The sequence below is a fragment of the Diadema antillarum genome, unplaced genomic scaffold (assembly GCF_040938485.1).
Source record: "Diadema antillarum isolate AM-2024a unplaced genomic scaffold, OU_Dant_1.0 scf00000002, whole genome shotgun sequence".
Taxonomy (NCBI): domain Eukaryota; kingdom Metazoa; phylum Echinodermata; class Echinoidea; order Diadematoida; family Diadematidae; genus Diadema; species Diadema antillarum.
Window position 1 is genome coordinate 1,118,438 of NW_027270891.1, and position 15,263 is coordinate 1,133,700.

Sequence of the window (15,263 nt, forward strand, 5' to 3'; positions counted from 1 at the left end):
GTTATAACTTTTGCTCCCAAAGTCCGATTTTCCTCAAATTTCACTGATGTGTTTAATAATACATTATTACTGGAATCCACATACATGTATGCAAATACATGGGTATCGTTCATCTTTAAGGATCATTTTATCAGTGATGCTGGACTAAACGTGTGAGGCGTGTCTTCGGATCTGTGAGTTCGTTCCTGTTTGCGATCCTTTGCAAGTTTGTGAACATCAGTCAACGTTCTGAAAAAATGAATGCTGTATTTGGTCTGACGTGCATCAAGAACATATTTTTTTTTTTTTCAGACAACGAAAAAATATTGTGTGCGTTGTTATGATTTGCTCAGAGTAGAAGAACAAGTCGCCGGACCACATACAAATAAATGAAAGGAACATAGCTGGAATGGAAGACTTTTACGTTTACAAACGACGTATTCGATGATACATTCATAAAGGGGCCCTGAAATCCAAATGCATGTTGACTTGTGTTGATTTATGATACCCTCAACATCACTTTTGCGGTGAAACGAATATTTAGAAACACTCCATATCTTTTAACGGTTTTTCTTCTATTTTTGTTCAGATTAGTTGGGAACGCCAACAAAAATCCTTCCAAACCAATATTCCTCAGATGACCTCATCTGTCAATGATTGCTAAAGTACTAGCTGAAATGTTTAACAAAAGACATTGGAATGCACCTTCCCCTCGACTCAGCATAACTTGCATGTTCCCTCGCCATGTATTTTGTTAGTCACATTAATATCACAGAAACATGCAAGTTATAACGATATCTAATAATATTTGTAATAGATACGATGAGGTAAACCAAATTACGTTACTGATTAGTTATAATAGTACAGTAATTGAAAAATGAAAGTACGAAGAATATCAGTACTACGGAAAGGATGTTTTCTTATTCTAAAATCTTTGGTACAAATAGGACAAATTTTGAATAACAGGGTCCCATTTCATAAAAGATGTTCCGAAAGCAACTCTTGCTGGAGTGTCAACTTCCCATTGCAATAGCCAATCAGGAAGCTGGATTCCTGTTGTTACCATGACAATTGCTATTCCAGCGAGAGTTACTTTCATAATTATTATCATATCAACTTTTTATGAAATTGGGCAACGGACAAATGACCACGATATCCGTGGAATTAAGATCTTGATATAGTACTCTATTGTCAGACCAGTTGCAAGCTTTAGAGTTCCTGCCTCAACAGAAATTCGATTACGTCATCTCACTCATCTTCCTCATCGTCACTGGCGTGGTTAGGGTCTATATTCGGCAAGTTATCGACACCCGATGATTTGATAAAAGAATCGGTCCGCTGCAGAAAATTTTGTATCTTCACACTCAAGTCGAGATCGTCACTCCTATGGGTGTAGAGAGTGGGAGATGCACTCGAAGTCGACGTCTGTCTCGACAGAGATAGCAATCGATTGCGTTGCGACATCGTGTGAATGAAGACTTCGGGTGACGACTGTCGTCGATGGTTGAGGTAACGAGGCGTGGGCGGCTTTACAGCCAGCGACTTCCGTCTCAGCAGACGAAGCGGCTTATCTGTAATCTGTGGAACGGTGACGGTGATCGTAATTTCTGAAACAGACCTCCCCTGGTGGTCGTTATCGAGATCATTCACCTCATCGGAGGCCTGAGTGTCCTGACTACTTTTACTCCGTGCGACCAAGACTGCATCTGGGTGTAAGAGGTTTGAGCTGCGATGTGAGTTGGAATGAGTGGACGGCCTAATAAGAGCCTCTTCGTCTGCTAAGCTGACTGTCTCATTGTCATCGCTGGGGGCATTCTTTGTTTGGTTATCATGGAAAAATCCAGGGTTAACTGGTGTCTTTTTAGACCGCAAGGTGAGGTTGGCTTTTTTCACTGGCGGCCGAGGAAGATCTCCATCTTCATGCCATGAATGACTCCTATGAATCGACCCGTTTAGGGAAGGAGTGCTTGGAGGCACTGTGAGGCTCGAACCTCGAGTGTTTGATCTGGAGACGGAGTTTCCGTTCTCGGCGATGATCTCCGACGAAGGCGATTTGACTAAACCCGCTTTGTAGATGTTAAACCGCTCGAGTGATTGGGCGAGGGCGTCGTTCGCGCTGTATCGACGACGCGAGTTAAAGTTTGAAGCCCTTGGCTGTGGCTTTAACCTCGGCAGGTGGAGCTCTTTCGCTGCTGAAGGGCAATTTTCTACGACGTCATTATCTGGACTATCTCCAGATGCCGACGAGTTCTCGAGTGACGACGATGCCTTGGTATTACATGATGATGACCGTGCTATCGATCGAACGCCTCCTCGATGTCTGTCCATTGAACTCAGGCCCGGTGACGTCATTTTGATACTATGAAGAGAAAGCAGCACATCTTCCTTTTGGCGGCAGATATCCTTGACCGATCGCTTTTCCCGAATGTCCAGCTTCCCCAGTTTGGACTCGAGCAACGCCTGCTGGCCGTGGTTCATAACGCGGGCTTGTTCCTGTCGTCTGTCCAGCTCGGTGGCCGACAGGCCCCGGGCCCACACGGGTCGGTGCTTGTCCATCACCGGCATCTCGCTCCGAGACGATGTCGTCGTCGCAGCCCGTCGAGATGACAGTGTTCCTTGATGCAAAGAGAACGGAAAGAACAAAAAGCAAAGTGAGAAGACGGCGAACAAAATGCCTTTTTTTTTGTCATTTGATAGGCATTTGCAAGATGAATTAGGCTACTCATGAACATGCGATGATTTTTGAATGACGCACATGGTTGGATAGGGGTTACTCTGAACCAGTGATCCGCATAGAGAGTGAGGGACAGGACCAGTACATAGATTACGCTCTATTTTTTCGAATTCTGTGCTCTTACATGTAACAAGACACAAGGTGTTCGATGAGTAATGTATCTCGACACTGCTCGATCTGAGATTTATTTTTTTTTGTTTGCCCTGCCCTGCCGAAATGGATGGGGCAGGGACAGGGATTCCTGCTGCCGAGTGTTAATAGTTCTAGGACTTTTTGTTCTGTTATTTCGGTTTAACATTTTCACTTGCTCTTTTTTAAATAGAAATTTGTCAGATAATTGCAGTGTATTATATCTTGTTTCTTTCTTTGGGAGAGGTTGAAATAGAGCTAGACAGCGAGAGAAAAAGAGTGAGAGAGAGAAAAAAGCAATGAAAAAAGACGCAGAGAGATATTAAAGAAACGAGCAGACAAATACTATTTGCAGAGCGTGTTAATGAGAAAACACAACTGCACGGCTACAAAATGAAATATGAAACTTACACATATATACATGAAACTTTTTCCTAATTCCATGCTGACGGCGCTAATGTGAATCATTGAGTAACAGAAGGGTATATAATTGTGGTTTAAATAAACTTCCGTTTTTGCAATAACTGACTAGAATTTGAAAGAGTTCAACCTGTCTGTGTTGCTACCTGTATACAGCGGCTACCTGCTCTATGAGGCCATACGAACACTGCAAACTACACAGAGTTTCCCTGGAAAGAAGTTGTGAAAAAAAATGTTGTGTGACGTCATTGACAGACATCATGATAACACTGAATTCGTAGCCAACCTTCTATGGTGACCACTTGTCTTTAAAGAACACCTTTCATGTCACCTTGATAGACCGCAAACCTGCCACCTGTCGTATGCGGCCACCCCCCCCCCCCCCTATATTAAAAGCCATGTTTAAGACCCTGTCTGTGGTGGCAGCTGGTCTCACGCAGCAAGCGGCCACCAATTTTGTACCTCGCGGCAGATAAACCTGTGTATAGCGGCCACAGACCAATATGGATGCTCTGACGATATCTTATCACATTTTTCTACATGTACTTCACAACTGTGCCAGCCGTGTATGACGTACTGTTCATGGTCGTGCAGGCATGCTTTTGATAGTAATACAGTGTACACTCTTGAAAAGCAGCATGCTTGCTTGCAGTACATGTATTGACACTGGAATGCTATAACGCGATCAATAACGGCATTGTTCAATGCATGAAGCATAATATGAGTATAATACACATGATATGTCGTAAAACCTGTCATAGTGGTCACCTGTCTTTAGCGGCCGCTACTCTCTCCGTCTCCGTCTCCGTCTCCGCAGCTGTATGGATAACAGGTTTGACTCATATGGCACACTATTGTATATACTCTAGAAGGGTTTGAATGTTCGTGGTAACTTTGCCTTCCCGTGGGGCAGAGCAGATAGCGAGGTGATAGGCAGCTGCGTGTTACATTCATGACTTCCATTACACATTATTTTACTTAACAATGTTCAACTGTGATTCACACAATTGTTGCATGCATGCATGGGGGTGAGGCAGACGTGTCTATGTATTCTAATTGACTCAGTCAAACACTTCGGGCACGTTGATCAACATTTTAATGACTCTAAGCTAACACCTTAGAATAGACACGCAATGCCAAACAATGATGTGCAAATATTATGATGGTCAATAATAGTATCTAATCTCGATGTAACGCGACTGTGTTTTAGTTCTACGCAGATGAAGTAATTCACACCTCGAGTTCTTGAAGTGCGAGCACGCATGCTGACTGTAAATAGTCCCCATCAGCTACTGTATCTGACGTAGAAAAGTGGACTTGGGACTGTTCTAGGAAGGAAGAACCATTGCCGTAAAAATCGTCTAGGTGAAGATGGCACATAGAGCTGTATTATACGTATTAATAATCCAACTCTATGAGATGGCATCAGTATAATGAGCACAATATGGTGTCAAGGAAAGAGTCCTGGCTCTCAAACCGGATTTCCAGGGTTCGAATCCTGACCGGTGCTTGTACATCGGTACAAGTACATCGGCGGTGAGTTTGCTCAGTCGGTAGCGCGTCTGCCTCACGATTACGTGGCCCGGGTTCGAACCCGAGTCTGGACTGAGCAATGTTGTGTGTAAGGATACCGTCCCTTCTAGCAAGAGGCAAAACACTCTGTCCCTCGGATAGGACATAAAATGGAGGACCCGTGTATGAGAGAGTAACAACTCATGCACGTAAAAGATCCCGCTTCTTTCATTCATCGCAAAAAGTAGGGTGTTTAACCCGGTGAAGTGGTCCCACCTCACATCCAACTGGACCCCATGGAAGACCAGCTTAACCCTATTAAGCCCAGGCTATTTTGACCCCTCGCAGGCCCAAGGGGGGGGGGGGGGGGGGGGGGGGCACATTGTGCCCCCATATAACTTTTTTTTATCATGTGATGTATCATCGTCATATTTGGCACATGGGTAGAGTAACTCATACTCTACATGACCGCATATTTGAATTTTCTCAAGGATGTCAATGGAGGGCGCTATTTACCAAAATATAAAGAAATACATAGGAAATATGCTAAAAACATGTCTCGATTTTCTGTATAATTTCTTTATCCCCATTACCTTATGTCTTATCATAGACCAATCACTTTCATATTTGCCACAAATGATAAGCAAGCAGAATCTTATTATTTGTTATGGTTAAAATTTCTCAAGGTCACCACATGGTGGCGCTATTCATATTAACATATAGAAATACATTATGAGACCTGAGATGAAATGTTTGGGATGGGTACATGTATAGCTATGACAATCCATATTTGCATAATAGTGGAATTTTGAGATTGCAAATTGATGATATGATAAACTAATGATATTAGAGGCATAACTTCCGTAAAGGAATCAAAATAACGCAAAATAGAAGGGCAATCTTTAGAAAATGTTTTTGTTTTCAATTATATCTATTATATCTATTGTTTTATGCCTTTGTCACATAAAAACAAAGGAAATAATAAGAAAAACTTTCCAGGACCATAATTACTTCAAATTTTGCTCCTTTAACAAATTTCAGCCAAGAAACTCCCATTTCATACACTGTAATGCTGTTAATGTTAATGAAATGGGAACAGAAAAAAGGTGCAAAATCTGACTGACATGGTTGTCAGTTTATGGTTGCCATGGCAACCAGCAACATCAAATATAGCTAAATCATATATCAAAATGTTTGCAATAAGAATTTAGGAAAAGTCACAAAATTTGGTAGAAATCGGATTAAGGAGTGGCAAATGAAAATCTGGTAGGGGGGCATAATGTCCCCCCCCCCCCCCCATTGGGCTTTGTAGGGTTAACGTAGCTGAATATGGGCTATCTAGCCATCTTCTCAAATAGAAAATAAACAAACAAACAAAACATCCACGGTCACGATGGTTCACCAATAGTGTCCCTTGTCACCCAATGATACTAATGGGAATAGTACAAAAACTGAAAAGCTTGCACTGGCTAAACTCATTACTATATATAATAATGATTAAGAACAACGTCATTATCTTATTACTCTTATTATTTGATTTGATTTGATTTGATTTGATTTATTGGTTTCTGTATCATCATTATACATATACACATTCATGTACAAACATAAATATCACAATATATATAAGTATTTTCTTGTTCATTGCCTGTGTACAATGTACAGCAAAAGTACAACAAAACATACTACAATGAATAATACAGAGGGGCTACAGCATAAGCGTAGCTTATTATTATCATTATCATTATCATTATCATCGCAGTAATGATAATGTCAATGATATACAACAACTACTACTACTACTAATAATAATAATGATAATGATAATAATGATAATAATCATCATCATCATCGTCATCATCATCACGGTTATTGTCACTATATTGTCATGATGAGCCCTTTGACTTTTATTAATCTGTCAAATTTGAACACATTGCCATCGAATAACAAGATACATCACCAACATCTTATATTTCTGGTAAAACAAACAAAAATTGTATGTCGCGGCAACTAAGAAAATGATAACGATGCGCTATTTAGAGTGTCTCAACTTAAAGTATTGATTTGCACGTTCCATTAAAAAACAATGACAGAATGAATTAAAGACACTGGGAGAAGATAAAATACTGTGGTAAAACGAGTCAACTGGGCTCGTTATTTACTATGACAAAGGTTCATTAACCCCCTCCCTCCACACACACACACACACACACTTACAATAGATGTATCGGGTCAATCTGCACATTATCTTACCATTTAACCTATTGCGTATATTTTTGGAGTCCTCCAAAGAGCTCGAAATCGACGAGTCGTACGGCCCATGAGCTGGACATTGAAAGAGGTCCATGAGTCATACACCTACGAGTCATTATACAGCTCACTAATAGCTAGACACAAAGTAAAACAAACTCATAGGCCCGAATTCACGAAGGTGGTACAATCTTTGTCCATGATTAAATCATGGACAAAGACCGTAAGAAATGATCATTTCTTTACGTAATAGGCCATGCGACACTTGGCGCCCCACACAGACTATACTGTCTTTGTCCATAGTTTAAACCATGGACCACCTTCGTGAATTCGAGCCTTAGGCGAATGAGACCAACGATCGAGAGAAGACCTCGAAAAGAGCTCGACAAGGCATCCATAGTGTCCCGTGATGTACACAATGTCGGGCTCATGGGCCATTTTAGTCTAGTGTCAGGCTCGTGGACCCTATTTGCCTATATAGTGTCGAGGTCAAGGGCCTTACTTGCCTAGTGTCTAGCGTATGGACAGTGTCGCTCGTCAGCCTATTTTGGTTGATGTCGAGCTCGTGGGCCTTGTTAATTCACTCGGTCTCCAGCTGATGACTCTTGGGCTGTTTGACTCATGGGCCGCATGACTCATGGGCAATATGATTCGTGAGCTGTATGACTCATGGGCAATATTACTCCTGAGTTGTATGACTCGTGGGTGTCGAGTTCCTGACTTGTGCCTATATTTTGAACGTATTCGGCCTGCATTACAAAAGATTTTCTGTCCAGGTCTCAAGTATACATTGGAAATTTCATTCAAGAAGAGATATGTAAAGAAATGAAAGAAGACGTAAGGTGTGTGAAAAGTATTCTGATTGGCAGCAATAATTATCACATTGATATATAACGTAAAACGTTAAATATAATGTTATTTTTATTGTTCAGAATATTTGAAATTCATTTGGGCTAAAATCAAATCCTTCATTATGACGTCATCCATGCATTCCTCGGTGGAGGTCAGGGCCATCGGGATAAACAGTTTTCTATGTAAACCAAGTCTTTTCATATTTGTGTATAAGTAATGATTAACTAGCCTCCACATTTAACATCATAAGTTGGGAATGTGCCTATACCACAATTACCAGATGATTCTGTTCAGAATGCATATAGCCCAAGCTTTGCAATATGTCTGCTCTACATATAATATCTGTAGGTGAATCTCGTTTTCATAAACGAATTTTGCCTTTCTGCCGAGTGGTCGTATAGTTTGTTCAGGGAGGTACTATAGCTCATTGGTTTGTTCAAGCCTCAAGAGTGCGATAACTTATGAGTAATCATAGATGACCCTTGTGATGAAGTCAGGTGTTTTCCACACGGAAGAATAGTGGCTTATCTATCGACCTTTACCGTTCACCTTGCTTTTCATCTTCCCATATATTTCAACAAGAAATGATACACTTGTCGACTGTGGCTCTCGAACAGCATTTCTGAAGGTAACCACTTCTATTGTCTTTCAAACACAAGGAAGAGATTGTTACAACAGAAGAAAAGACCCGATTTCTGAAGTGTCACTCTGCTCGCCTCCCGCTCCAACAAGACAGCAAAACAAACACGCCAGAAAACTGCATTATAATAGCGGCAAATCCATATTCGATGATAAGGCCATCGGAACGACAAACAAAACTCGAAGTTGGAAGTTCATCGGGGCAGCTTATCGATATCATCTGGCAAATATTTGTGTTTTCATTAGCAAAAAAATAGTGATAAGCAAAGGACTGATATGTAAAGAGATCAATAGGCCTGTGTGCACCGCAGTCTATCAAGAATGAACCAATTTGCAATTAATTCCTAATTATATGACAAAGTGCAGTCTGGAAGAATCCATCTTGGCGAACACTGAGATGACACTAACGTAATGAGATCAGTGATATTCACTCGTCCTTGTAATTAAGACATCTCTGTCACGTACTTGCTAATTTACGATAAGCTTAATAAGTGATAGCGGATTAGCCCACTGCCTCAACAAGTTTTATTGTAAGACTCTAAGCTAAATTTGACGAACTGGTGAACTCTTTGGACGCGCATTGTGTAATGATATTACAATATACAAGGCAATTGTTTAGTCTATGTACATGAATGTTGGTCTTCACAAAATATTGTAATTGCCGGCACTAACTTGTTTCCCAAATTGCAGGATGTCTTAGATTCACATGACATCGACAGATTCCTAACAATTAGCGCTGTGTCGGGTAATGGGCTCATTGCGATGAAAGAACACAGCGATAGCTTTGGATGTTACACGATTAAAAGAGGGTCATGCTAAGGCTATCATCATCATCAATTAAGTGATAACCATTATTTCTAAAGGAAATATAGGATGTCTTTACTTACAATGTAACATAGGGTACATAAGGAAAGAATAGTGTTATTCTTACGTAAAACGATGAATGGGTATCATAAAGGCTCTCCTTTTTTTTAAACACAGTAATTATATTTAGGCAAGTAATAAAAACCTGCACTATTCTATACCTGTGAGGGCGACGAAAAGATTCTCCAAGGAATTTCAGACCATCAGAGCAATCCTGAACCAGTATTTCATTATCCGTATCAATAAGTTTTCACCTCACCCTATTCTATTTAAAAATATACCGAATGCAAGTTACAAGCAACAAATACAATATGTTTTACGGGCCCTTTAAACTGCGTTCTCTATTTCAACGACTTTCGTCACATAGACTACAGTATACAACGTTGGTATATCCATACGGGCTAAACATCAGGCCTGCCTCTAATTCAAGTCATACCTGTTGTTTACCACACCAGTGGACTAGCGACTGAAGTACAGCGACATCATGGCGAACTGCACAACTGTCACAAAAGCAAGTGGCCGTCGATTCACTTTTACAACCTGGGGCAATCTAGGATTCTGCAACATTCTCTGTTTGTTCTCTATTTCTCTGAAAGGATAAACTACAATGTATGAAAGTGACTCTGATTAGACATTTTTGATACCATGTATCGGTGGAAGTATTGTGTTTAAATTTTGGTTTGAATGACTATCCACTCACCACCCCCCCCCCCCCATTTCAAACGATCTAGGCCTTATCTGTAGCTTTGATTTGTTTATTGAAACAAACTAGCATTGAATGTGATAAGACTTTTTACCACAATCTTTGGGAAACGGTCCTCTGAGATTTTGTCGGAATACAGCCAGCTGACGGCAAGAGCGTTGCCTTTTGCCCAGAGCTATGGGGTCGCGCAGGTGGCGTATCATGGTGAGATCATGCTCGAAGGGAATCATTAGTGCAGTTTGCACTATATACTGTACAACCGTTACAAACAGAGAAAGGGTCTCCTTTTTTTATTTCAGTTTAAAGCAGGAATGGAAATCCCCCCCCCAAAAAAAAAAAAATCGAGTGAAAATATTCACTCTTGAAGGAGTGAATACAAAAAAGAGTGAAATTAGAATGAAATTGGAGTGAATTTTGAGTGAAAATGTTCATTTTTCATTCATTTTGGAGTGACCTCAGGGATCACTCGAAGATTTTGGAGTGATCCCTGACGTCACTCTAAAACGAGTGAAAATGAACATTTTTTTCTCTAAAAATTCACTCTAATTTCACTCTAATTTCACTCTTTTTTTGTATTCACTCCTTTAAGAGTGAATATTTTCACTCGATTTTTTTTTTAGAGAGAAGGACAATTTATCATACCTAGAATCTTAAAACTGCAAGTAAAATATAGAGAAGAAAATTCAACTATTCTTGTAATCTTGGGGGTGAAGATAATCGTCACCTTTCGACACGCGGCGTTGATATTTTCACGTAACAGAATATTACAGAGGTTTCACAACAATGAAGTAATTAGATAGAGAAATATTTTCAAAAGTAAGACGTTGAATTTTTATTTGGATAAACGACTCTCAGTAACTGCCAGGTGCCATTTAATTTTACCATGCTTTTCAGGGGTATAATGTCATGTTAAAGCACATAACGTGCATATGTTATGTTAAATGGTGAATGACTTATCACGTATAAGTATCAACATTTCCTACACTTGTATATCAATCCTTATCCCCTTTGTTCATCGCAGTTATAGTGTTCTCTGAAGAACCGGCTTTCCGATAGATTTGTAGTATTAGTGCAATCGATCAAATTAGACTAATCAACACTGGTACCATCATCAAAATGAAATCACAAACAAATGCAACCAGTTGATTTGACTGAAGAAGGATATTGGTACACCTTGTTCTCTCTTAATTTAGAATGTTCTCTCGTTCCCCCCCCCCCTCTCTCTCTCTCTCCTCTTGTTCCTTTTTTAGTTATGTTAATGTGTCTTTATACACTTTAACCTATCTGCCGCTAATTTTGAAAAGAGAAAGAGAAAAAAGCAAGTCATATATAGTCGAATACTTCAAAGGAAGGAACCACTTATTAACCCGCTCTCTAATCACAACCTACTATATGGTTTCAAATCTGTCAAACGCGATTTTTATAGAGCGAAGGTATGAAGAAATTTTGCTGTGGGATGGATTGATATCTGACGTCTGAGCCGACATGTAAACCTCCTTACAAGTAGGTGATATTCATTATCCGACGGTTCGTTTATCTGAAAATGAAACAAGGTTCATTAATCCGAAAATGTAAAGGCGGTGCGTATACATGCACTAACGAACCTGTGCAATTACGAACCTTTTTTTTTCATTATCAGATTAACGAATCTTCGGAATAACCACCTTATCTCATTTTCGGATTAACGAACCCTCGGAATTGACGAACTGTAACCATGATACAAGCAATTAAGGTCAACGGGGAGGGATGGGGAGATATAGATAAACCATGTTACAAGGTTAGATAATGTCTCGTATTGAATGAGACGAAAGCAGCAGAAGAAATAAGATTAAGAAACACGCACTGACCTAAATTCCCACAAGTTCAAGGGCATTAAAGGCCACCATATATCATATACTCTCGTAATTCATCACACTGCACTCACAAAAGTCAGCCGAACATGCGCATTATGATTATGTATACAATAGTGATATGTGAGTAAAGCGCATTACTCTCGCATGCATTTGGCAATGTACATGTATTTCATTAACACAATTGGGAAGCTAAATCTTTCGAGGATACTGTTCTCTTATCTGGAGTTATAGGATGTGCCATTTAGGGGTGATAATTTGGCGTGAATTATCTTTACAATCCCATGGATTGATGTGGATCTGTAATCCAGTTACACGATCGAGATACTGTGGAGAAATTATTAGTAATGATAACCAAAATGCATAAAGAGCTTTTGAAGCACAAAGGGCTTTTGATGCACAAGGGGATTTTGATACACAATCAAACGTTTGACGATGTTCATACTCAGTCGAAATAGATATCTCAAAATGTCAATTGATATAACCCATCATAGACAGGTTCTCCGCAGAAACCACAAGATTAATAATGTCACCAGTATTATCAGTAGTAAAGATTCCAGAGTAGTCATGATGGCCATAATGATGATAGGAATACTATGACATTGTACAAATGAGTATCACCGCTAAGAAGCCGCTAATGCTTTGTTATTCTATGTATATGAACATGTAGGATAACTCGTTTCTTATGTTGCACCAAATTGTCGCACCAACTATGGCAAGGGAGCAATTTATTATTCCACCTTATCATGGGGCCCCCTCCGCGCCCCCTCTGTTGCACTGACACCCTCCGATCCCCCGTCTCTTGCTGTTAAAATCTCAACCATTTCATCAAATGCTCAGCCCCGTAGACTTGTCAACTGAGAGGAATGTGGCCATGTTACTATACTACTGAGTATACGGAAGAGAAGGTAAAAGCTCTACTCCTTTGGCATTCATTTACAGTGGTTATTGTATGCAGATATAATGCGACGAGGCCTCGAGCATCGTCAGACGATCAATGTCACCCACCGCTATAAATCTTGGCCCAATGTTTACGATGACGTCTATTGTACCATACAATGATTAACTTCTATCGTTAACTCCTCCTCTTCCTTGATCCCAACATAATATCTCCAAACACGTTTTTATTTCGAGGCCGACTTCTTTTGAAAGTAAAATAAGTTACGTGGTCGCTCTTAAGTTATCAAACGCTTCGGTGAACACAGCGTGCTTTTGTGCCTTGAACCACAACTCGAGCGCCATTATGCCGAGAATCGACCATCTTTATCTACTACGTGAATTTGTTTTGCGAAAGAAAGAGTAGAACGCCTCATGCAAGATAAGATTATGTACTAAAAAGACACAAAATGTGCAGGCCCAGCAAGGGAAATTTAACTACTGCAACTGAAACTATAGTAACGCCACGTACAGTGTCAAGACGCTATGAAAACAGTAGCTAAAGGGGCACGTTTTAACCGGATGGAGTAGAACATGAGGAAATCTGCAACTTTCAAACTATCTGAAGTGAGGTCGTGACCTCAAAGAATGTGGAACAACAAACAGTTTACATTAGAAGAGTTACATTGGCACATTACTCTCTGTAACACACGAAATTTTCGCGGCATATGAAATTTTCGCGAGGTGCCTCTAACGTTCAATGCATATAGTGTAGGCAAAAACCCTAGCATTTTAATTTTGAGAGTTCTTGGTTGTCACAAAATTCGCGAAATTAAACCTAAATAGACTTTCAGCCACCGCTGTCATCTCCGTGCACGTTTCTGATGGTTTCATCAACGTCCGTTTATTTTGTACAACCACGAAACGCATGGTCACATTTTAGTTTTACTGTCAATCTAAAATGTTCTCGTTGTATATATGGATATAGGGTTATCTAAAACTCATTTCAAAAGCAAAAACATAAATACTAATAAAAAAAAATGCAATAAGAATACCGAAATGAGAATGGTGGCGATGAATCGACATAAAAGAGGACATAAAACAAAAAGAATGTACAACTCTTCATAATGATTATTTTACCTCCTTCAAATCCGCTTACCTGTATTTTCATCCATAATCCCTACACTGCCCAATTCCATGAGTGGAATATCATATGAGTCAACGGTAGTGGTCTTCTTGACGATGTCATAATGATGAAGAGTGATGATTATGACGATCGAAGGCGTTATCGATATCGACAAAGAAGACGAAAACGCTGCTGTTGATGAGGATATGATAAAGTCATTGATTCCAGTTGGACTATAAGGTAAGATAAATTATGACCGGTAAATTGTTCAACCGCAGCTGACGATGATGGCAGAGCAAATGGCAGGTAGCACCGTTGTTCTTGTTGGACATGAGTGTCCAGCCCTGGTAGATTGGATCTGTTCGCTTGAAGTCAAGAAATGGTAATGACTATGACGGGTAACGTCGGGTATACTCGCAAGTTGGTGCGTATAATAACAAACATGTTAAATTTCTCTCGAAATATTAAGGAGGTTTTTACTTGCTCAGATTGTTTTCAGTATTGTCAGTTGATTGTGATGTTTCGTTCAAAAATAAGAGTCCATCCTCCGGATCGAAGAAACAGTTACCATGGAGATGGTGATGATGGTGATGCCTCTGACGAAGCCGAAGAAAACTTGTGGAATAAGACGAGTGTCGCAACTTTTGAGTCAAAAGCAAGTGTTGTTAAATGTGTGAGGAGACACGCACGCCGCCAGTTCAAGCTGAACGCAGAATGTATGAATAATTAACCAGCGGCATTGTCTTCGGTCTCTTGTTCGCTTAGCCAGTGTTAGAGCACGAGCGGATCGCTGCTCCTTTTGTTTATCACTGGCGGGCAAGGTCATCGTGAAATGATATCCATCCGAATCGATGGGGAGAAGAATTGGACCGAACAATATCCGAAAGGGGTGAAAACAAATAAACAAGTGACCAGCGAGGAAAAGGCTCTTGGCTATTCATGAGTCGTTCGCCACCGCAAAAGACGCCGGGTGTACCTGCAGCTAGCACCGGTGTGTTGGCGTAATGTCACCTCGGCGGGCTTGGCTATTTTTAGTCATCCCAGGGAGGTGCACCTCCCTGGTCATCCATTGCGCAGGCAAGCGTGTGCAATGGCAGTACGGGGAGGGCAGACGAGATTTCACATTCTTGACGCGCGATATATCCGCTCGCATGCCGAATATTGAACATGATAGGCCCATATACCTTACTAATTATTGCGCGTCCGCTCCGATGAATGGTGATGTCATCGTGTTTTCGGGGTTTCTGCCCTTCCGTCTGTTCGTCCGAGACTGCATCACCAAAATTTCAGCCAATGCAGTGTATTTTTCGCTACCTATGAAACAATACA

At 40.5% G+C, this 15,263-nt stretch overlaps 1 protein-coding gene across 1 annotated transcript; it reads right to left on the reverse strand.

Moving 5' to 3' along the window:
• Positions 1-1,227: 1,227 nt before the first annotated feature.
• On the reverse strand, positions 1,228-2,535 carry LOC139729524 (uncharacterized). Its single transcript, XM_071640482.1, has one exon. The coding sequence runs from the start codon at positions 2,533-2,535 to the stop codon at positions 1,228-1,230; it is 1,308 nt and encodes a 435-aa protein (XP_071496583.1).
• Between the last annotated feature and the right edge of the window lie 12,728 nt (positions 2,536-15,263).